Source organism: Bactrocera latifrons, unplaced genomic scaffold, assembly GCF_001853355.1.
Source record: "Bactrocera latifrons isolate USDA-ARS-PBARC rearing strain unplaced genomic scaffold, ASM185335v1 scaffold_59, whole genome shotgun sequence".
In the NCBI taxonomy this organism is placed as follows: domain Eukaryota; kingdom Metazoa; phylum Arthropoda; class Insecta; order Diptera; family Tephritidae; genus Bactrocera; species Bactrocera latifrons.
In genome coordinates, this window is record NW_017537256.1 from 1,147,120 (window position 1) to 1,171,416 (window position 24,297).

A 24,297-nucleotide genomic window follows, 5' to 3' on the forward strand; every position below is an offset into this window, starting at 1 on the left:
CTTTGTTAACCATAACACATATATTACCAAAAATGATTTTCATATTTCTTAACTTCACACAATGAAGGGTCAAGGCGTCAATCGCCTGCGGCTTATCTGCCTATGTAAGCGACTTAACAAAAATCCACAAAAAATATCTTAAAGGGCCACAGATCGACGATATAATGCGCTCACCAAAAATTTCCTTCAATAAATTTATTTATAAGCGATTTCTCCATTGCCAAAGAAAAGAAATTACCTGTTAATTGTAGTGGTTTCATATGCCTGTCACTAGAGGGAAATTGCCACGCCAAACTCTTCGAAACTATTTATACATATTTTTGATTTTTTTTTATGATAGAGCACAAATACACTCCTCCAAAAATAATTATACCATTTAATTTTACGATTTAAAACTGAAAAATTTACTTTATCCTCCATCCATATCTATTAAAAACCACTATGATAAAAATAAATGTATGCTTCACGCGTCGAATTTTATCCAAAAAAAATTAATACTTCATTGTATTTCGTGGTTGTGTGTGCGCGAAATTAATTTCAAATTTATATTTATTCGGTAATAGCGAATTTGCATGCACAATGAATTTTCTAATGAATGAGAACACACAAACAACTAAATAAAGCAAACATGCACAGATAAACAACCACAATACGTGAGGGTAAATAATTTGCATGCAAATGCAATGGGCGCACATTAAACACACACACACACATACACAGGAGCAGATTAAATGAACAACGCTGAATAACGGCGTATTTACTCACGAGTATTACCGCCGTTGCGCAGACTATGTGCGGAAGCCAAGTAAATTTGTACACATAGGTTGAGTTGCTAGTTAGCTCACGACGATATTCCAGTGTTGTCGCTTTGCAGATAAACGGAAAACTTTGAAAGAATTTTGAACATTTGTGGAAACAATGACAAATTTATTAAAAATTTATATTGAATATTTATATTTTGATCATAAAATCAAATATACTTTTGAAGCATATCATGTAGAACAGTTTCCAGTACAGCTCAAGAATAAAAAATGTTCACGCCCTGATCAGGGTATGTATTAACTTCGACACGATGTTTGTAACATACAAAAGCAAACGTTGGAGACTCTACAAAATATATAAATAAATAATCCGGAAACGGGCAGAGTCGATTTACCATGTCAGGCCGCCTTTCCGTTCGTCCGTCTGTATATGGTATATGCGAACAAGTCCCTCAGTTTTGGAGATATCGACCTAAAATTTCGCATACGCCCTTGTCTTTTCTGGAAGCTGCTCATAGTTCATATTGGATCACTGTAGCATATACATAGCCGTCATACAAACTAAACGTTTGGAAAACAAGTACGTGTATGAAAAACATTTCCATTTGTCAAGATATCTTCTAAAAATTTAACAGGAATTGTTGTCAAAAGCAATAGCATAATCTCCGAAAAAATAGTTCAGATCAGATCACTTTAGCGTTTAGCAACCATACAAAGTGAAAGAACGGAATCAAACGATTGTATGGAAAACTTTTCCATTTGAAGAGATATCTTCAAAAAATTGTTCCTATTAATTACCTATGGTAATGGCGCAATTTCCCAAAATATGGTTAATATCGGATCACTATATCATATGGCCGCCATACAAGCTGGCCGACCAAAACCATCTTCTTGTTAGGATTCTTTTGTATTTTGATTGAATTTTTATTTAATGGCTTCTGTGCAACTGAAGTTAACGTTTTTCTAGTTGCTTCCTAAAATTAAGGGACACTTTTTTCTCAAGTACATACAAGTATAATTAATATTGGTTTAAAATGGCAGCACTGTAGCAAACTTTTGCACAACAACTCGTGCTGCATTAGACCAAACATATTTATGTATTAAACGTCAAATGTAAATATTTAGATGATGTTACTATTAACATTCGTTTCATATATAGTATACACACATTTGTCTGCGTTTGCAGTCCATTTAGGGTTTTCATCAGTGCCCGGATACATGGTGTTGCCACACCGTGATACTGTTGATTTGTTGACTGCCAAAAAATATAATATTGTAAAACAATAAAAATCAATCGTCACTTGAAAGTTCATTTTTGGTTTGCAATCGAGCGCATTCCAGTTTTGCTGAGCCAGCACACACATGCACCCAAGCACTCACTTTGTACGCTTTGGCAGCGTGCCAATACAACTGAAACATCTAAGAGACGTAGGAAAAGCGAATGCATGCCAAAAGATAACCGAAAATGTCAGCCACAGTGCAATGTGCAAAGTCTGCCTAAATATTGTCCATTAACTACTGTTTGCTGGTATTATTTGTTGTTTGCCCGTTATGTGGTTTCATTTTTCGCCAACTCATTGCGCGTGTGGCATGCCAAAAAGTTGTCAGTTGGCTTGAAAGAATTGAATTCTTGCATGCAAGACCGCACAGAACTCGTGCTTAAATTGTCATCAATTTGCTACATAATGACAGCAGGCGGCTGTCTAAATGATTCTATGCACCGTAGGCGCGAGATATTAAGACGTCATTAGCGTGCACAATTGATGGCAATCAAGTAGGGGTGTGCGGTGTAATTACATTGCTTCTTGGCAGACAAACGTTGCCAGTCATATCGCAGAAACGCATATTTAGGCTGCTTTGAGTGACTTATGTTGTTAACAGTTAATTAGCGAAAATTATAATGTCAGTGGTCGGGTCTTCTATGAGTGTGATGTTATGAAATTACCTTTCAATGGCAACATGTTAACGGTAAAAATGGTGTATTTTTAACATAAATCGTTTTCACCCAATTATGCTAAATTAAAGCTTCTGTTGAATTCAAAAGTTATGGGTTTTTTATTAGATCTCAGGTTTAAGATAATCTGCTGATTACGCTATGAATTGAATTTTTTTTTAATAATAATCTAAAGGCCAACTTCACATTATTTTCGAAATAGAATGCAGCATAAAGCATAATTCGAAATTAACGAACTCAACATTTTTTATCAAAACATTTTGTACGAAATCTTAAGGAAAAGCACTTGAGCGGCATGGCGTATGAGCAACACTAGTGTCGTATATTCATATTATATCTAACAAAAATCGACAAAGCGCCTCGAACCTTACACCAATCAGCTTAGGTATTTTATTTCCAATCCCACTGGCACCCCTGGATGGAAAATGGCTTGAAAATTTGAGACTTACTGGTCTGGGACTTAGTTTCTGGGCATATCACTCTAAAACGGGATTGTCAAAAAGGCAGTATAAGTACCCGGAAAATGTAAATAAAACGCAAAATATTTAATCATAATTCATGAATTTTTTTTCCAACTTCTCTAAACGCTTTTCGTAAGCTCTTTTTGGAATGGCCTTCAGCTACTTCAGTGAATTTAATTTTATCTCTTCGATCGCCTGAAAACTGGTTCCATGGAGCGGCAATTTCAGTTTGGGGAACGAGCAAAAATCGCACGAAGCCAATTCTGGTAAATACGTTGGTTGATCGATGGTATTCAATGCCTTTTTGACTTTAAAGTCGGTCAGAATCATGGATCGATTTGAAAAAAGTTCAGCTTTTTCGGGACGAGTCGAGCAACTACGCGCTTCATACTAAAATATCCACCAAAATCATTCAAACGCACTCCCCGGATGATTTTCAAGCACCATACCCTACAATTTTTTAATATTTTCAACAGTTTGAAGAGGTCGAAGGGCGTCCAGAACGAGGCATGTCTCCAACGGTCTCGCGACCGTCTTTGAAGGCTTTATACCACTCATAGTTTATATTAAATAAATTGTGATATACATTCAGCATAACAATTCCTTGGTAAATTTAATTTAATTAATTGAAAAATGTTATTACAAGTCTAAAACCTTCAATTTCAAGGATGACCGACCCTGTTGCCACTATTAAATTTCACGCAGTAAGAAATATTACGCCAATTAAAATACCCACCTTGAGCTAAAAAAGTAAATGCATGTGAAAATAATCCTGCACAATCAGCCAAGCCCATTTAACCATGATAACCAGTTGCAATTGCACACGTTACAGAAACAAAAATACACATACAACCATACACGCAAACACATACGCGTAACATTTCGTGCGAGACACCAGCTCATTGTGTTTCTTGAAATTGTCGATAATTCAGAATGAATGTCGTTAACTGGTAAATAATACGCACTATTGAATAAATATGCAAATATTTACGCCAATTTATAATCTTTAAGTGGAAGAATTTATATTTTTCAAATTTCTTATTTACTTTACAGACCATATTTTGGTGTGCCTTGGGTGCAATTGTCATAGCCGGTATCGCTGTAATATCATATTGGATACGACGATGCAGGTATGTTAAATAAATCTCTTTTACTTATTAATATATTTTTTATAAATTATAAAATACCTATTTAGTATTAAGTACCATATTTACTGGAGAAGATATTTCAAGTAATCTTTTAGTTGCAGGCTTATTAATTAATATCGAATAATATCTCTGTAATACTAAGAGACAATAACTCAAACGCATGATATTTTATTAATATATAACAAATTATATAATTATATGAAATTAACATTTGTAAATAGACTAGTTAACGAAAATAATAGTTACTCAGAGCATTAGTTCATTGTATTGGTGAATTGATATACATTTATTATGTTCACTTTGAGCTTTTGACTTTGTGTAAATACTTCGCTACAAGTGGAGAAATAGTCATTGTGTAGATACATATATAATATACATATATATGTATGATTTGAGGAGTATATGCAGAAACTGCGTGCGTGTGTGTAAATATTACAATGATCATACATCCATCCGTCAATTAAACCAAAACTAAAAAATTAAAACACGCATTTTTTATGCCCTTGAGAGTATTTTAAATTCACACGTATTCGTTTGCCATATTGTTGTGTGGTGAAAGCAAAATATGTAAAATGGCTTGTAACTAATTAAATGTTATACTAGATATGAATTCACTTTTAGAAGAATGCAGTACCACCGACTCGACGGATCATGGACTAAATAAGTATAAAACAGATTTATGCACGAAATATTTTTGTACCAGGTCTCGCCTATTGGAATGTTTTCATGCAAATATATAAAAATATTTGAAATACATTGCAACATTTTGAAAAGTGCCGACTTAAGAATTCGAAAAGTAACCTTCTACATATGCCACTCCTTATCAAAGAACAAACCAACCTCAGTGGTTTTAATTTCAACGACACACCTAGTGTAAAATTTTTTTCATATTTCAATAGAATTACGTGGCTTTAAGTGCCTTGACGACTTATGGCTGATCCACAGCTCATTTTCAAAGATTTGAATTGCCTTTAAAGAAATCATAAAGAAATGTTAGGCAATAACAAAGACCCTAACTACAAAGAAATCGTCAAAGATATAGTAAATTTATTTCAAATTTCAAGTAATATATTGCCCAATGAATATTAAAGTATATTTTCTTCAGAAAATTTAGAAGATGTTAGTGAAGAGCAAGGTGAACTATCTCACCAAGACACATATATGTGAATGGTGGCAGGCTACTGTTGGACGCTTCAGAGATACCTGCCTCATAGGTCCTACACAAGCGAAAATGTACCAAAATGATTCTCACTGGAGATAAGAAATGTTATTAGTACTTACTAACAAATACTCTGAAGATGAAAAAATTAAGTTTTGTTACACAATTATAAATAAAAATCGTTTTTAAACTTTTTTTAGGATGATGAATTTTATAACATAGATATTGTCGGAAAATGTGACGTTCTATAACCATATGAAAGGCATTTTCGAATCATTATAAAGAGTACTTTCTTTTAAAAATTCACGAAAATTGTCTAATTTTTCATGGGTTACACTGGTATTGCCTCTTTAATGCCTTTTTTTTTTTTGGAGCAAGATTTTTCAAATTTGCATGAGTGATTAATGGGTGACAAGTGATCCGATCACTATCAAACTCTGCATGTACTGTGAATAGTTCTGAATGACTTAGAAGACTTTTGGTTTGGTTCGGGGAAAATTCTGGGTAAAAACCTTGCCACTTTTTAGTCAATTCATGTCTTTTTCGATGCTAGGATTTATGCACAATATCTTCTAGCTTTTTTTTATCGCCATCTTAAATCGTTTGTAACTTTAGGAATATTTAATTTTTTTCCTCATAACTTTAACCGTCTCCTCTCAAACTATGTGTAAATATACCTTGAGCATTTAAAACAATTGCCACAGTAGTTGGTGTTTTCTTTTTCGTAATTCCCAAAAATACCCTTTTTTAAGATGTCTGCTTCGTACTTCTGAACAAACAATTTTCCTCTATACAAAAATTTCACTTATATTTGGCACTGAAAAAGAGGAAAATTTATGCATTTCTATTTCAAGAGGAAACAAATTATAAAGTACCATATAAAATATAAAACTTACAACAATAAATGTAACAATAAAATTAAAAAGCACTAGCAGCTGCCTAGTCTGGAAATACAGCTATTTATTCACTTGAGTGCAGCGCTCATGACAGGTCCACGTGTGAGCTTAATACCGTCCATATGCAAGCAAAGCATATACGCCAATAAGTATGCATACACTAAGTGCTTAAGTGTGTACAAATACAAATAAAGGCACATGCGAATACACACACACGCACATATAAATATTAAGCCGCTTGGCCGCGAAGACAAATGGCAACGTGACGCACTATACTAACCGTACTATGCTTGAGTGTCAATTGTCATATGAATATGGCGAAAGAAACGAAAACACAGAATGGACTTGCCAACATTTACTAACTCGGAACCATTTTTGCAAATGAGTATATATTAATGTATGTAGGTGTGTATAGATTTATTCCACGAGAAAGGCTTTACTTAAATAACTTTTGTGTGTTTTCAACTAAAAGGAACGGTTTCTTTCAGCGCCCATCGCGATAGTCAGCGCTACCTTGATGGCAATGACAGCGGCTGGCGATTATCTTCTGTTGTTGACAAGTTCAAGTACAATCATGCCAACCGAAATGTAAATAGAAATGTTGAAGCAGAGAAAAACATTAAAGGAACACACACGATACATACATATATGTATATGTATGTGGTATACTCATATGTATATATGTATTTCTGCCACACAGGTCACTTTGACAAACAATGACAACATGTGGCTGAAAGAAAGTGTCGCTAACACTAAAGAGGATGTATTTAAATAAATATATATTTTATCATGCAATATATAGTACATTAATTGCGACAGCAACAAACATGTCAATTGAAACGCCCAAATCACGCTTATGCAACAGCGCAAACAGCATTCAAGGTCACAACCGATACACGCTTGCACAAACATATACGAGTACGGGTATAATAGTTATAATTCGACCATTGCAAAGTCTCCCCCCATTCACACACAGACACATGTATACAAACAATTGACAGACTGACAAGTAAATAATATGAAGCAGCAGCGTCGCCAAACAATCAGGCACGACATGCCTTTTCAACAGAGACACACACACAAAGAACAAAAAAAGTGTACGTATGTCCGAAAGCTGACAACCTTTGGGATATATCAACTGACATTTCGACAGGAAACACCCCCATAATAAATGGCAATACACAACTGAAATAAACATTAAACCATTGCCATCAAAATAATGACTGTTAAATTTATGGTGGACAAGTAAATGGCACAAAACGGGGCGCAAAAAAACAACAAAGGCAATGGCGGTAAGGCCAAAAAGGTCAACGTAGGCGTACAGCAATAGGTAAAACTAAAATTACAGGAGATGCCACAGTTTTTTTTTTTTTTGCTTCAATTATTTAAGTAATTAAGTGTCATAACTGTCCTTAAAAAAAATAAAATATATTTGTGGTTTTAATATTAATCGGGAAAGAGTATTCGAGCCAAGAAAACCGAAACTCTGCAGCTGAACGGCACTTCGATATTAAATATAAATTTCATGTAAAATTTTGTCCATATGACAACATTGAAAAATTAAAATGAACAAAAATTAATTAATAGCAGTTTAAAGCTGCCACAACCAATTTAAATATGTATAAACAGCAATAAATTTCATATGGCAACCTCAAAACAATACATTTGTTTTAAATTTGTTTGTAGGAGTTTAAAGCAGTCACAATCAATTTAAATATGAATTTAAAATGTATGGCTTATAATTCTTTTTTTGTCGATATGGCAGCACCAAACAATTAATTTAATTTAATTATTTTTTTGCAATTTGTTTGTAGGATTATCATTGTTTAAATTAGTGGCACCAGTCATTGAAATATAAACTAAAAAATTTAAAAATATTGGTTTGTTTTTTCTATATGGCAACCTCTAACAATTAAAAAAAATTTTTTTTTACAAACATTTTTTTTGTACTTAAAGCAACCACAATCAAATAGAAAACGAAGTTAAAATATATAGTTTATAATGTTTTCTTTTGTCCATATGGCAACGCCAGAAAATTAAAATTTCCTTTCTTTTGCAATTTGTTTGAAGGCACTTAAAGCAATCGCAATCAATTGAAATATGTAGTTAAAATTTATAGTTTATAATAATTTTTTTGACCATATGGCAACGACAAAAAATTAATTTTTTTTTTAAATTTATTTGAGAGCATTTAAAGCAGCTTACTATCAATTAAAATATAAAGTTGAAATTTATAGTTTATAACGCTTTGTTTTGTACACATGGCAATGAAAAAAACTATTTTTTTTCCAATCAATTTGTATCTTGGCTTTAAATGCCAAGCAACAATCATTTAAATATAAACTAAAAATATAGCATATTTTGCTTTTCTTTTTTTGTCCATATGGCAACCTCAAACAATTGGTTGATTTCTTTTTCAAATTACATACATATTTGTAGACTTTGAAAGCCTAATAACAATAATTTAAATATAAACGAAAAGTGTAGCAATATTCTTTTTTGTCCATATAGCAACGATAAAAAATTCAAATTTTTTTTTTTTTTTGCAATTTGCTTATATTCTTGAAATCACTAGCAATAATCAGATAAATATATTCTAAAATATAGCAATATATGGTTTTTTCCATATGGCAATCTCAAAAAATTTAAATAGTTTTTTTTTCAATTTATTTGTGAACACTTAAAGAAGTGCAATAAATTAAAATACAAACTACATAGTTTTTAGAATCTAATGCGCTTTTACTTTGTTCATATGGCAAGCTCAAACAATTGACCATTTTTTTATAATTTGTTTGCAGTCTTCTAAAGTTGTGGTTGCTTTGCAATTAAAATATAAAGTTAAAGTTTAAAATTTATAATGTTTTTTTTCTCTATGTGGCAACCTCAAAATATGTCAACAATTGTTTTTTTCGCAATTCGTTTGTAGGCACTTAGAGCAACCACAATCAACAATCAACAGTCAACTAAAATATGTAATTATATAAAAAATCTTAATGGGGCAATATACATACAACTAAAGTAAATACAAACATAGGTAAAATATTTTAGGCCAACAAATTCAGGGCCAATTATTAGCGCTTGGCGCCTGCTAACACTTGGTCAGCGCCCTTTTTCGCCCAGTTCTTTAACTCCACTCTCACTCTAACACTTAATATATACATATGCTTATATGCACTTACCTATATATTACCTGACATGTTGTTGTTAATGGCTCGCTGTTAAGGACACGACATATTGTTATGCTCTAACCTTTTTTTTCGTGTTGAATAGCTTCAAGCATATTAGCGGGAAAAGAAATTTAGTATAATTTAGTTAGCGCTGAGTTGTAAAGCGAGTCACAACGCGTATTCCTAGAAATAGAGTTTGGTAGAAAAATTATTTGTGCAAAATTTTTACGCATGAAATTTGTTTGATATATGAGTTTACCTAGTTGAAATATAACAAAATTTAACGGTATTAAAGTTGCTCTATTTTTGTTGATTGTTGTACAGTTAAGTGCCGCGAAACAGTTACTTGTTCATTAAAAGTGTTGTAGGTGCTTCTCCTGTGCACTTTATTTGTTATGAATTAATTGTTGCGCATACGCCACGTTGTACCTCTAAGAGGTGTTTTGATTTTGAATGCTTTTTCAAAAAAAAAATTGCTTTTTGGACTCTGTTATTGGCAATTAAATTAATACACAAAATTAACATTAATTAGAACTTCATAAATTATATGTATTTAATATGTGAAACTGTTGTTGTGGAGGCTTATTTGAATATTTTGATTGCTTTTTTGATTTAATTGTGATGTTTACGATATGCCGAGTATACTTTTGCTTCTAGGTGCACTAATATAAATTTTTCATGATATCTTAAAACTTTCAGAATCTAACTAATTTATTAGTTTTATGAGCAGTACTTCATAGATCGAGGGGAAATTAACGATGTGCTTCCCTATTTGTTTCGAGTACCTTGGAATTGAGTTCAACAAATTGTAAAGAATATTTATGAAATTTTTAGGAGACATATAAGTCTTGGAAAACCTATTTTTACAATGCCAACAAAGCTTTAAAATATCTGTTGACTGAAAATTATAATATTATTGATCTGTAAGGAGTTTTCTACTAGACTAGAAAAAGTTTTAACTTCGACTGCCGCAATGCTATACAACCCTTCGCAGATACATTTCTTCTTTTGGAGGATATTATAAAAGGATATAAAAAGATATTTATTTTGATTGCGACTGGTCAGTTTGTCATATTTTTGCAGTCAACACAGCTTTATTGCTATTGGTCACTTTGTATGGCAACTATATGGTATAGCGGTCCGATCTAAAACATTTAGACCGGAGATTATAGCATTCTCTTCAATAATACTCTTGTCAAATTTCGTAAAGATATCTCCTCAAATGAGAATGTTTTCCATACAAACCCTTGACTACTATTGTTGAGGTTGTATGCCAGCTATATGCAATAGTGGTCGTATAAGGCGTGTGTACAATGTCATATTGATATTTTAAAAATTGTTGAAATAATACGGGTATATACCCAAAAAAAAAATATGCTAAGCTACAAATATTTCAAATATTTCACAAAATGCTTTGCACAAATTTCTACAATACCACACATTTCTCCCAGCTAAACAATACCAATGCCATTTTGCTGTTTTCGTACTTCATTTTCATTTCATGTATCGCACCGCTGCTGAATACCCCTTTATTATCCAATAATACAATACACTCATCACTCATACGCCATGTCACACTTATAATACAAATGTTATTCAACACCTGCTGTTGACATTACTAACGAAATTGTTACTACATTTCCCACTGAATTCAAACAATATTGTTTTAATCTAACAAACAGCAACTAATTGACCTCAACCCACTAAGCTGTGAATATAAAACCTGCATACAATGCCAAGTGATGAACAGCTTGCAATTCACATACTGTGTTCACACAGTACGAATTGGCTACAGCGCTGACGCTACTGCTAGCATGGCGTAGCTGAACTTGTCATAAAAATTAAAAATCAATTTTTTAATCCGGTTAGTGCCACATTGACAAAGAAAGCAATAAAGAAATGTGGCAGCAATGGCCACGGGCAAGGGAGTGCGCTGTTGGACGCAGCAACGCCGCAACGCCGCAAGCTGGCAAACGTGCTGAAGCGTTAAAACAAATACATATATACTCTAGAATTGTGTACTATGTGTATATACATTTATAAAAATATCAACTTACAAACGTACATGTACGCCAGCAAAATGCAAGTGTATGTGTGTTTAAAATGGAATCGATTGCAGTAAACCCATTACGCGAGCTTAACAATCAACAAGAAGCCGCAATGCTCACCACTCAGGCATTTCACCTGCCCTTAAATACACACTCGTACACATATATGCATACTTACTTATACTTGTATACATACACCGGGCATAAGTGTGTGTGTAAATGGATGTGCGCGCCGTAGAGACAAAATAGAGACAACCAAACCATAAAAAGACAATAACAATAAAATGAAATTCAATATTTTTCGCTTTAACCAATATACTTTCGGCGAATTGGTTTCATTGTGAAACGCGAGCCGATGACGACGTGGCACTGCATTTTACTAGTACGCGCTGTTCGAATAAATAGTGCTGGCGGAAAGTTTCTTTTTTATTTGCATTTTTTATACAAATTCGCTAAAAGTTATTTCGACGTAATTTTATTTACGACACGTCGATTGACAGYCGCGCGGTAGTGCATTAAATAATTATTAATATATATATATAGATAAATATTTTATATTTATATACAATATATGTGTCTTCGCTTGCTTAACCATGCACGTAATAAAGCGTATATAAATTAAAAGTAACATTTTACACAAGCACAAACGTGATAAAACTGCAATGAAGCGTGAAAATGCAAATACGCTGARAAAGTATGCCACGACCTTGGCGATAGTACGTGTGAAATTGTCCGAAAAATTCCAGCGGCTTAAGGCTATAAAGCAATAAATACATAAATACAGAAATAAATAAATAAACACATAAATACAGTTATGTGCATGTGTATGTGCAAATAAAAAAGCACTTCCACTTAATTTTCAAGTGCTGTGAAAAATCCACAAACATACACCAAAATCCATGAAATAAATAAATCCAAAGCGAGCAAAATTTAATAAGCCACACATATTAAATAAAATACGAAATAAATACGCAAACTTAACCTCCAAGTAACAAAGTGATGAAAAGTAAGTTAAAAGTCAGCGTCAAAGTCAGCGCCACCGACCAAACGGAAAATTGCCGTCAAAGTAAAAGTAATATCACAGCATGAATTTCAATTAGCAAAAAGCATATTTACTTAGCACGGAAGTATTTCGTACATAAAAACAAAAAACAGAAAACCTAACCATAAACGAACCACATTAGCCAAATTATTTAAAGAGCAAAATCATTCTAATTAGAATGCATTAAATGATAGCCACCAGCGGCTCGCCACAACTATCTATCCAAACGCCCAYGCACACCTTCTCAAATTTTTGCTAAAGTGCACGTACATGAATAGCGCACGCTTTGGTTGTACTCAATGATGAGCAACGACCAGTTAAACTAACTGTACAAGTTTATGCTTTTATAGCGCATTGTCACGTTAAAACCCAGTTACTTCATGTTCTAACCGCGTCATTTTTTTTCTTTACTCGCTTCACTCACTTTTACATAGGTATACTCTTACCCCGCTCGTCGAAATGTTGTCTATGTATTTCGAAGCTCATCTAGCAGCAGTAGGAGTAGCGTAATGTAATGAGGCGCACGCGAAAATTATATTATACATATGTAGTAGCATGTTCGCGTGTCAGTGGCAAGCCTTGACCCCCTTTGAACTACTCGTCGCGGCATACTGTGTTGTCTAATTAGTGCAAACGCACTGAAGTTTCAGTTGTAATTTATAGAGCGAAATTTGTGCACGAAAAGTTTATGAAAGCGCGCAATACATGTCAGCTGAAATGAAATGCAATTGGGTGGACAATTTTTTGAAATTCAGAAAATAATTAAAATTTTAAGTTTCAAATTATTGCTAACGAGTTGAAATAACATAAATTGAATTATATGATGTACCAAAATAAGCAAAAATTGTTATGACTTTGATCATATTTTTAAAATTCCCACGAAAAATCAATGCAGTATACAACGATGCACTATCATGGTGCATAACACTTAAATAGTACACGCTGTCGACAGTTTGGCCGGTCGAAAGGAGTTCAGAGTGCACCAAAACTCGATAAACGAAGAAAACTGTCAACATAACCTTGTTTTCCGACCTGCTTCGATGTGGTTTTCGGCTTTGGCCACCTTTGTCACCATATTCGGCCGATTGATCGTCTGTGTCCATGTTGTAAGCACAGATCCAAAATTCATCGCCGCGCGACGCTGTTTTTCGAAAAAATTTTGTGATTTGGAAATCAATCGTGCTTTTTCAAAATATTTTTACTGATCCTTACGATATTCCAATGGTGCCAGTAAGATTTCTGACTGTTAATCGTCGATTCTCATGCACCAATACCGTAATTTTATTGACATGTTGATAATCAATTGATGTTAATTGGCGTCACCGCGCTCTCGACCCTTTTGAATAATTTTTATCAATCAAAAATACTTACTCGAGACAAACAATTATGACTGAAGGCCTTTTCCAAAATTCTTAATATTTCGGCACCGAAAATTTGATTCCGCATACAAATTTTAATGTACCTTCTTGGAATTTCGCTCATCGTAAAAATCACCGAATGCACTTTATGTCCTCCAGAAAGACAAGCGTATACTAAACACAAGTGACTATTTTGATGTGAAATTTCCTTCGGTATTGGGTGGATGAGATTCATTTTTTTTTTCGAAACGTCATTTATTATTCTTTTTTCTGAGCGATAGTGAATTGTTAACATTCTAACTCGGCGACTGGAATACGTTTTTCATTAAATTCATAATTGTAACTATGGAGTTCACATTTAAACCCATGAGTTCCTCAGTTTTTAAGATATCAATGTCATCTAACCAGAAAGGGCTCATTTCTGAGTATTGCCGATATTGATCCGTTACAGGATATAGCCGCTAAGCAAATTCATCGATTATGTTGTTGAGGTTAGGCGGCAGTAAACATTCCTGAATTAATTTCGAGGCATGGCACCAAGTTGACAGTCCTTGGCCGAATAAAAATCTGAGTTCTTGTTACTTAGACCCAATTGCCGTGGGAACAGAATAAAACTATAATATACATTGACCTCTGAGGGCTACGTTTACAGATCTGGTTATGCATATAGTTGCTAAAAGAATTGACCTTGTATTATAGCTTCGGTGCAGTCAAAGTTAACGATTTTTCATTATTCCCATTTACTTTGACACAGTCAATCGTGCACTCAATTCGACACAGATAACCAATAAACACGTCAATAAATGTCAAAGTCGCATTAGAACACATCAATAAACATAGAAACAATCGCACATTTAAAAGCGCTTACATACAGACATAAAATAAATAAATACCAAAAAACAAATACACGCTTGCTGACACTGCTTTAGACCTGGCCAACAGGCGCTAACCAACACTTGTATTAGTGACTTAGAGATTTAGACAGGCAGAAGCACAAATTCATGAGCATACAAGGTATATATACATACTCACATATGTGTGGTTGTAAATGGAACGAAGTACTGCAGTACTACCACAACCACGCGCCACCAGTTCAATGAAAATTCATTGCATACCGCAAGGGGAAAGGCATTAAATGAAAAGCAAACACACAAATAAATCGAAGAATAGTTGTTGCACCAAACGTATTATACTATACATAGACATAGACAAATGTAGAGGCAATGCAATTGGCGGCAGACAGGAGGGCAATCTGATTACATTCAGTGACTATTTAATGACCAATTTTGTGTATGTGTGTGTGTGGTTTCATGCGCGTGTGTTGTGGGAAGGGCAACTCAAAGTAAGAACTGTCGCCTCATCGTCCAAATCATACGACCTTTAATGGCACATTGATATCTACTCTTCAAACCCAATGCACAACAACAACAAATGATCAATGGCCATGAAAGCTTATTGACTTGAAATTAGTCAAAATTATAATAATAACTGTAGCATAGGTTCAGCTAACGGCAATGTACTTAAATAGTTTAATGAAGCTATCATGGTTAAGTGGGTCTGCTCACATTTCTTCATTCCTTGAACAGGATTTTCTCCAAAATCCGAAGAGCCTATAAAATATATTTCCTCAGTTGTTAAGATATGAATCTGAAATTTTGCACATGTTAGTCGGAACTATCGTTAACGGACCACCTTTTTACATAGCTGTAATATAAAACTGATCGATTAAAGACAAATTTCAGTATTAGAAACTTTTTAATTAACGAGATATCCTCAAGAAATTTGGTATGAGAGATTATTCACGAGAATGGTGAAACCTCCGAAGAAAGTTTTCACATTTGATCACTGTATATTTTTTCAAAAATTGAAAAGTATAAAACACAAGTATATTTGAAATTAACCCAAGAGGTTTGCAAACTTGTAATGTATTATAACTGTAAACTTTCCGATTCATTTATTCACAACATATATATATAATATATAAACGGCTTTAATGTTTAAATGAGATATTTGCAAAAAATGTAAAAGAAGGTAAAACTTTAAATTTTCACAAAAGGTAAAAAATATTTCAAGTTAACCATGTTCGCAAAAATTGTTAACGTTCGCCAAAGGAATCGTGTTGATCGGAGCGATGTCGTAGCGTCAGAGTGTTTTTTGATCATGTTAGCTGTTCTTTCGTTACTTTGTTTCGGCGAAAGTAGGTGATGATGTGTGCTGTTCTCTTGAGTGATGAGGGTGTGATGCCATTGTATTGGTGTTAAAGCGTGGTGTATAATGTGAGTAACAAATGATGATGTGATGAGTGTGGGGAATGTGGCGTACCAATGTTATTTACAAGGATGTGTGGTCAGAAGTGGGAAGGCTGATACTCATTTAGCCAATCACTATGCAAGTCAACGGTATAATGTAAACTTCGAAGTCAATTTATTGAATTCCGACTTCTATAGCATATACGTGCCATACAAATTGTTCGCTTAAAATTAAGTTCTTCTATATTTCAAGTTATCTTATCCGATTATTCAGATCGGGCCGCTATAGCGTATGCTTGTCATGCAAACTGTCTAATCAAAATGAGGGCTTTTACTTCTTTTGTTGTGTTTTCTTTTTTTTTTCGACAATATTGACTCTTGTGGATGCTTACATCCCTCTTTACAGTATTTTTAATTAATTTTTTTTTTTAATTTAGCAAGACTTTTTAAAGAAATTTTAAACTTCTTTAAAAAGTTGGATTAACACCTATTTCTCTAAGGTCATAGAAGCATTTTCCAGACTGAAAGTAATCGCCCTGCCTCAGTAAAGCACTTTATTTTACTAAAACGGCGAACAAACATTTAAACTCAGAAATAGTTTAAAAATCAATGAACCCATAAAACGAATATCAGCTTCAGCAAACATATGCACAACGTGTTAGGAGAACCAAAACAATAAAAGTAAAAGAAAAGATCGAAGCAAAAATTAAATTAAATGCGATATACAAGCTTTTGTGGCATTCAGCGCTCACTCACGTGGCAAAACAACGTGTTTCTGCTGCTATGGCATACAAATTTTCCATGTCTATAGTCGAAGACAGACAGTATTAGTATTGCAAACAAACACCCCCAACTCCCGGTTAGACATGCGTACAAAAAACATACAGACGCACACTGTACCGTACTTATTGACACAAAGCAATGGCTTGTAAATAAAACAAATACCCAACAAATCGAAAAAAAAAAACATAAATCAATTTTACACATTTGTATCTATCAATTTGACTGCCTTGAGTAGGTCGCTGGACTATATACCATATATATTTGATACCATATACCACATATATTTGATACGTATAGTCTTATATATGTAGGTAGACATGCGAAAAACAAAATGGGACAGACTGTGAGCTCACGTGTGACGGCATACACCTGAGGGCTTCGTACTTTTTGACTTCGCCTTTTGCGGGCATGCCCGATTTTAGTTGTTAGGTGATGCACGAACGGATGCCACTTAAATAGATATACGCTTTGGGAGGTGTACGTAAATCCGTGCGCGTTTGGCGGTTTCCTGGTAACGGTAAAAGCAATAAAAACAACGAAAGCAAAGGAAGGCATAAGGAAATCGAAAACCATTGAGTTTCCCCGAAATGATGGCAATAAATCCGTTTGCTATGATATACTTAAATGAATGCTCTTACTTATACACACGTATATATATATATATACCATTTACATATATGTATGTATTTACTCATGCGATTTAAGTGTTATGAGAAATTCAAATATCATAAAATCAAATCATAAAATTTCGCTGCTTGTTATTTGCTCGTACTCCCAATATGGTGCTGAATGTGAGTAAGGTTTCTTAAACCTAAGCATCAAAATTACGAAATATTTTTAATAAGAAAAAGTTATCAAAAAAAATTGTATTTCAAATTTTTATTAATAAAAAAAATTCATCAAAAAAATATTATTCATTTTAACAATAGAAAGTATCATAATCATAAGGTTTCTGTTATTTTGCGATTTTTAGTAGTTAAAATTTAGAATTGGCTGCCATTATGATAGTTAATCATTTATTTACTTTATGCTTAGCAATTAAATAATTAAATATAGTTTGTCGAAATTGAGCATGTGAATTTGTTTGAGAAATGCGAAATTTACAATTTTATTGCTGAAAAAAATTTTTAGTATTGAAATGCATTTTTTGGTTAAAAAATTATGTATATTAATAAATTTATAAATTTTTACGAAATTATTATACAAAATTGTTGTCACTAAAAATTATTAAGGGGTTATTTTCACTTTTTAATTTTAAAATAAATATAATTTTTTTTATTTTGCATAAATATGACGAATGTCTAAGAAAGATAAAAAATATCAGAGAAACTGTTCCGAAAATTTTAAGTTCACGCAGCATATGGTTTCGTAGATATGAGCGTATTTGTAATTTTAACTTAGTGTACTCAGCTTCCAAAGAGTGTGTACAGGAAGTACAATTTCACCAAAATGGCTGTATCGGGTATCTTGAATTTTCTCAAAACCTTTTGAGATCTATTTTTCAGATTAAAGAAATAAGACTTTTGATATAATTATGGTTTTTAAGCGCCTGTGAAGGGCAAATTCTTTCACAAAAATCGACTTTTAGTGGAAAGTGAAATCAAAATTTTGTCTTGTCCTGCGAACAGCTTTGAATGGCTGTCAGCAAAAAGCATAGCGAGCACCGGAAGTATCATTGAGACCACTAAACTGTTTCAGCACAAAGACTAAACGAGATAGGAGCATTATTAAGGTCATAGAATATTTCATCAAAATAACTTATCCATCTGCTCTCACTGAGCCTGAAGCAGCAGCACTCCTTCCAAGATACCTATTTACGATCATTATCTGTATACATGTAGGTTAGATTATATATGTCTGATAGAATAATGTTCTACGGATAGAAATGTTTTGTAACTTAAGGAGAGCAGATGAAGTGCGCTACGTATTTCATGAGAAATAGTCATCATTTAGGATAACTGCGATTGACGCGAATTTCAACAGTTTCTGCGACCTCCCTAACGACACCTCTTCTAGTGCCTCATACTGGCGGCCACCAAATGCTTGAAATGTTGCCTTGCTAATACGGTAGAAGCATCCTCTTTGCTCATCGCATAGACAATGCATGAGCTTAATACTGTCAATCACGTTTTTGGATGACAGACATACAACACTCTTGCAAATGTCATGCACTATCTCATTACCCTCAGGCTTTATGACTAAGTTGCCAGTAGAAGTGAAAATACTGGTTCTTGACGAGACTCCCCACTGCTGTCCTGCTTCCCAAGACACTTGTGGCCGATATGATTTAATTGCAGTTTGGATGACAACAAAGATCTTACGGCTTTAGTTATAATCAGACATAATTTTAAGCAACGAAATCTACCTCATCACCTTTTTCGAAGGTGCTCAAACCTTTTTTTAAATTTCTTATATTTATCAATAACAGAAACTCAAAAAAACGCATCATTTCCGACTTGTTAGTGGATATTACCCCTTCATTTTTTCAACAAATTTTTTCTCATTAAATATTTTAGTATTATAATTTAATAAATACAATAAAAATAATAAAATTTTTTTAAACTCGTAACCCCATGTAAACCTTTAAATCATTAAAATTTGCCACTCATATATTTTTATAAAGTGTTGGTTGCTTCAAGCGCTTGATTGAAAAAAAAATTACTTATAAAGACTACATTTATTTTTTTTTTGTTTATATTTTTTTCTTTTTGTAGCTGAATAAAAACTTTTTTTAATTAATATATATTACTACAGTTAATTTTCGTATAGTTAAAATAGTAACATATATACATAACACCAAACAACTGATGGAAAAAGCGTTTTAACTTGTCTCTACTTAATTAGGAGTAGAAATGTTCTTAGCAGCTCCTTACCAAATTGTCTTTAATTATACAATTTTATGCGAGTGAGAACTTAGTATACCGTTTATGTGGCTATAGTTCAAAACATTTTCATTGTGCGTGTAAAAAAATCATCATGAGCACGCTCGTATCGCTCTTCTACGATTTTATAATACTATTATTATTTAATATTATTATTTTTGCAATCAATCATTTCCTTTCTAGATAGTTAATTGAATTTCAAGCAGGATTTTATATATAAGTGTATTTATTGTATGCTTTGTAGAAAAGTTATGAGTAGATAATCCAAATGAACATGAAAACCAAAGTGCTAAGGTTATATAATATTTATGTATTTAACTAGTTTTCAACGTGAGCAAAAAGTGAAAGCAGAGTAATATCTATTGCGAAAAGCGCTGCTAATTATTGCTAAATAATTGTGTGAGTTTGCAACCCTTCTTTCCATTACTATATATTTTTTTTGTTAATAGCGTTGAATTGCAATACCAAATGCGTGCAGCGTGCGCTGAAGCTTACTTCATACACATTTATTTCACGATACGATATTAATAAGTGCTCGAACTGAGCGCTTTACAGCAATAATTTACTTTATATAAATCCACACGCTGACACTTGTACATAAATAAATAACTATATTACCATTCACAATCACAGTATGAAGTCCTTTTGGCAAAATAAGTACACACTTTGCTTTCATCGAATTCAATAGTATGCCATCATTCATAGTAATGCCAATAGTAGTAGTGCAATCGTGCATTCGTTTTGCGTCCATTCACCACCCACCGTCTCCCACTTGATGAAACGCTATCAAAAGTTGCAACTGTTTCACATAACGTACTCGCCCAAAGTTACACCTTACACGCCACGCCACATTCCATGTCACGTCCAGCTACTAGCCGCTAACCTAGTATGTATGTTGTTCACCCGTCCACCTATCATTCACCCGTTCGTTCGCGCTTTCGGTACAGCAACAGCCGGCCACTCGTTTTATATGCAACGACTAGTATTTGTAACTGAGTTTTTTTTTTTTGTATATTTCTTACCAGCCTCAGCGCAAAGTAAAATGTCAAAATGCTTTTATTGTTGTTGTTAAAGAGTTTACAGCCATTTGTCACTTAAAACACATTTTTTAAAAACAATTTTCTTTCTCTTTCTTTTTTCGGTTGTTTTACGCCAATGATATGAATAAAATAATAACCACAACAACTCACAACACTGAAAATGTAAAAACACAAAAATACAAAATTTGGTAAAAATAAATTTAACTGCTTATATATTATAAAAACGCTCAACAAAAAAAAAATAAAAAATAAAAAATTATAAATTAAAACAAAAAAATAAAAAAATTATAAAAAAAAAATATTTAAAAATTATAAAAAAAAAATCAAATAAAATAAAATAAAAAATATATAAAAAACTACTCTACTTATCAACAAAGGACATTACAAGCAATCTACCGCCGGTGCAATCCGCCGACGAGCTCATTATCAACAACAACTGCCGGCAGCAGGAGCAACTGCAACAGCAAAAGCAGCCGTTATTGCTGCAAACTCATACAGAGCCTCCAACGCAGCTCTTGCTTACTGAACAAAAACAACAGCGGGAACAAGCGTGCAAATCCACATATTCTATTTCCAACACCTCCACCACTACCAACAACCCCAACACCACTAGCACCACCACCAACACTCCCACCTCACCCCCACCAGCAATTAACCCAACGAAGTCCATTAACACACTCATATCCGGTGGCAGCAACCCCTTTACCCATACACCAGCGCCACTACCACTACGACAGCAAAACCAAAAAGTTATCACAAGATCACAATCATCTAAAGTTATACAAGAGTTGCAGCAATTGCACCATAATAACAACAACTATCAACAACAACAGCCGCATACGCATTCGATCCACCAACTAAAGCAACAGCAATCACTGCCGGCCACGCTACATCCGCCGCAAACGGTTAACGGCAGTCATCATCCGCCACCTTCCAAGTCCGTCTCGATACTCGTGTATAAAACATTGAATACGGTCTTCAAGAGCAGTCGCAAGATCATTGTGCGCGTTTGTGAGGTTGCCAGCGCGAAAAAGTCATTCACAATGTTCAAATTCAATAAAGCGGCTGCGCAAAATCGGGCTGAAAATCGGGCGAACGCCTGCACCGGACACGATCAGTTCGTGCGGCCACCAGTGCCCGAGAAGTGAGTGAAATATTGAGTTTTATGACATTTTTTTTAGTGTAAAAACGACTATAGTGGGAAGTTTTGATATTAGTCTTACATTATTAGAGTTGGAAATCAAAGAATCTTTTAGTGCTCTTTCCCCTGAACTTAAGGAATTGAACGGTCGTGAAAATTTTAGATTCTAAAACATTTTCCATCCATATACATAAAAGGAATTGAAGACTCAAGGACGACAGAGCCAGATTTGACGATCTCTAATTTGTTGAATATAGCGCGCCAGTCATTTCTTTTTTTCGCAATTAGTCGGCAATTTGAGATACCAAATGCAGCCAAGTCCTTCTCCACCTGACCAACGGAGTCAAGGTCTTCCTCTGCCTTCCCGGCAGGTACCGCGTCAAATACTTTCAGACCTGGAGTATTTTCATCCATACCGACGATATGACCTAGCCAACTGGAACTTTGCTTTACATCCCTGAACAACGAATTACATAGAAAATACTGAATCTAAGCACAATCAACTGATATCGAATTCATTAGTTTGAGATTTTCTTTGTTGGACAGTGTAAGGTTCACCGAATTAGCAAGTTTTTTTTCCTAAAAAGAAGAATATCTCTGTTAAAATAGTTTAGATTTTGAGGAGAAGAACTTTAGAGCTACGAGTAAACTAATAAGAGCGTTAGTGATTATCTCAATTGAAGGAAAACAATCCTCTTCCTCCTCCCAAAAAAAAAAAAAAACTTCCCACAAACGTCGTTTAAATAATAACAAAATATCAAAAATTAATTAACCAAACTAATGCTGAATTCAAATTTTAAATTATCCACAAAAACAACCTCAAACCGCATGCAATTAAACACAACAAATGAAAATCAAAAAATGCCACGCCAAATCTTGAAACTAAAACGCAGGAAAGTTAAACACATAATGAAGAAATTACACAAACAAAATGGACTGAAACGCTCCAATTCAGCGATCGAATTCGACGTATCCGCGCTTACTGCCGCCAATCGCCGGCACATCTACAGCAGGTAAGTCCTTTATAGCTGACTGAAATGAACGAAATATTATCTGCCCATAAACGGTTTTGATTTTTGTATTAACTTGTTTATTTCAACTTCACACCACTTGTATTCATTTGATTTTTGTATAATAATAATCAAAACAAATCAAATAAAAATCACTTAGTTCACCACTTATTAGTTTGTGCCAATCACACTTTTTTATCAAATATCCATAAATTACCAAGCATATTTTTTGAAATACCACAATTCGAACGTGTTCAGTTTTTGAATTGATCTTCTAATTTGTGTGTGTATTTTCTTTATTCTGTTCTTTGTTTCTTACGTTTTGTTTCATTCGATGCAAACAAAATTGTTCTCTTGCAGCAATCGATCAGCCAGTTCGGAACAAGATAATTCAGATCAATCCGAGCACTCGGAAAAATCACCATTGGTTAGCGCGAGGTTAGACAATCTAGCTAGGCTATTTTTTAGCAAATCGATGCCAGCGGAAACCGGAAGTAGAGATACCATAGATTCTGTGCTAACGACAAGGTTGCATTTTCTTTACTTATTACCTCAAAAAAATTCGAAATTTCAAAACAAGAAGCAACTTATTATTGGCTTAAGTTCTCTCTCTCCAATCTATCCTCTCTATCAGTATGCTAAGTAAATGTGTTGGATTTTATTGAAAGCGTACTATATAAAAAATATCAAAAACTGTATTGCTAAAAGTCTAAAATGAATTTAGTTAAGTTAAAAAATCTCTAATTATACATAAATATTTTTAACTTTTATTATACATTAAGTCTTCCTGCAGATGAAGAGATGGTTTTCCTAGTTACACACATAACTTCTTGTACATAAATATATATGATATAGTTAAACGAACTTCATAGAAAAACCATAAAAACACACTTTATAATAAAAAAAATTATATTTTTATTTTTTGTAAATTCATAACACTTTGCACTTATAAAAACCTAATTTGTAGTGGTGCACTTTATGGATGCATATAAATGTATATATTATGAATGTATATATTAATTTATGTATGCACATATGTATGTATTTATATAAACGGCACCAGCATGTTTTAAACTTAAGCTTTCAATGTGCTTTCACACAACGCTTCTTAAATACCTTTTTTTTAACTGACATCATTACCAGTTACCAACTGGTTAGTGCTTGTAAGATATGCTCAATATCTTCTTCTCATATGTTC

The 24,297-nt window shown here is 33.5% G+C and overlaps 2 protein-coding genes across 2 annotated transcripts in view; one reads left to right on the forward strand and one right to left on the reverse strand.

Moving 5' to 3' along the window:
- Window positions 1–24,297, reverse strand: part of LOC108974823 (unconventional myosin-VIIa-like) — a 106,181-nt gene that overhangs the window by 55,231 nt on the left and 26,653 nt on the right. The gene's annotated exons all lie outside the window — the stretch shown is intronic.
- LOC108974821 (probable serine/threonine-protein kinase DDB_G0282963) overlaps window positions 1–24,297 on the forward strand; it is a 76,399-nt gene that overhangs the window by 30,476 nt on the left and 21,626 nt on the right. Inside the window, exons 4-7 of the mRNA XM_018942882.1 lie at window positions 4,230–4,306; window positions 21,326–22,092; window positions 22,983–23,102; window positions 23,460–23,537. Of these exons, the coding sequence (XP_018798427.1) occupies window positions 4,301–4,306; window positions 21,326–22,092; window positions 22,983–23,102; window positions 23,460–23,537 (971 nt within the window). The 5' untranslated portion in view covers window positions 4,230–4,300. The remainder of the gene's footprint in view (window positions 1–4,229; window positions 4,307–21,325; window positions 22,093–22,982; window positions 23,103–23,459; window positions 23,538–24,297) is intronic.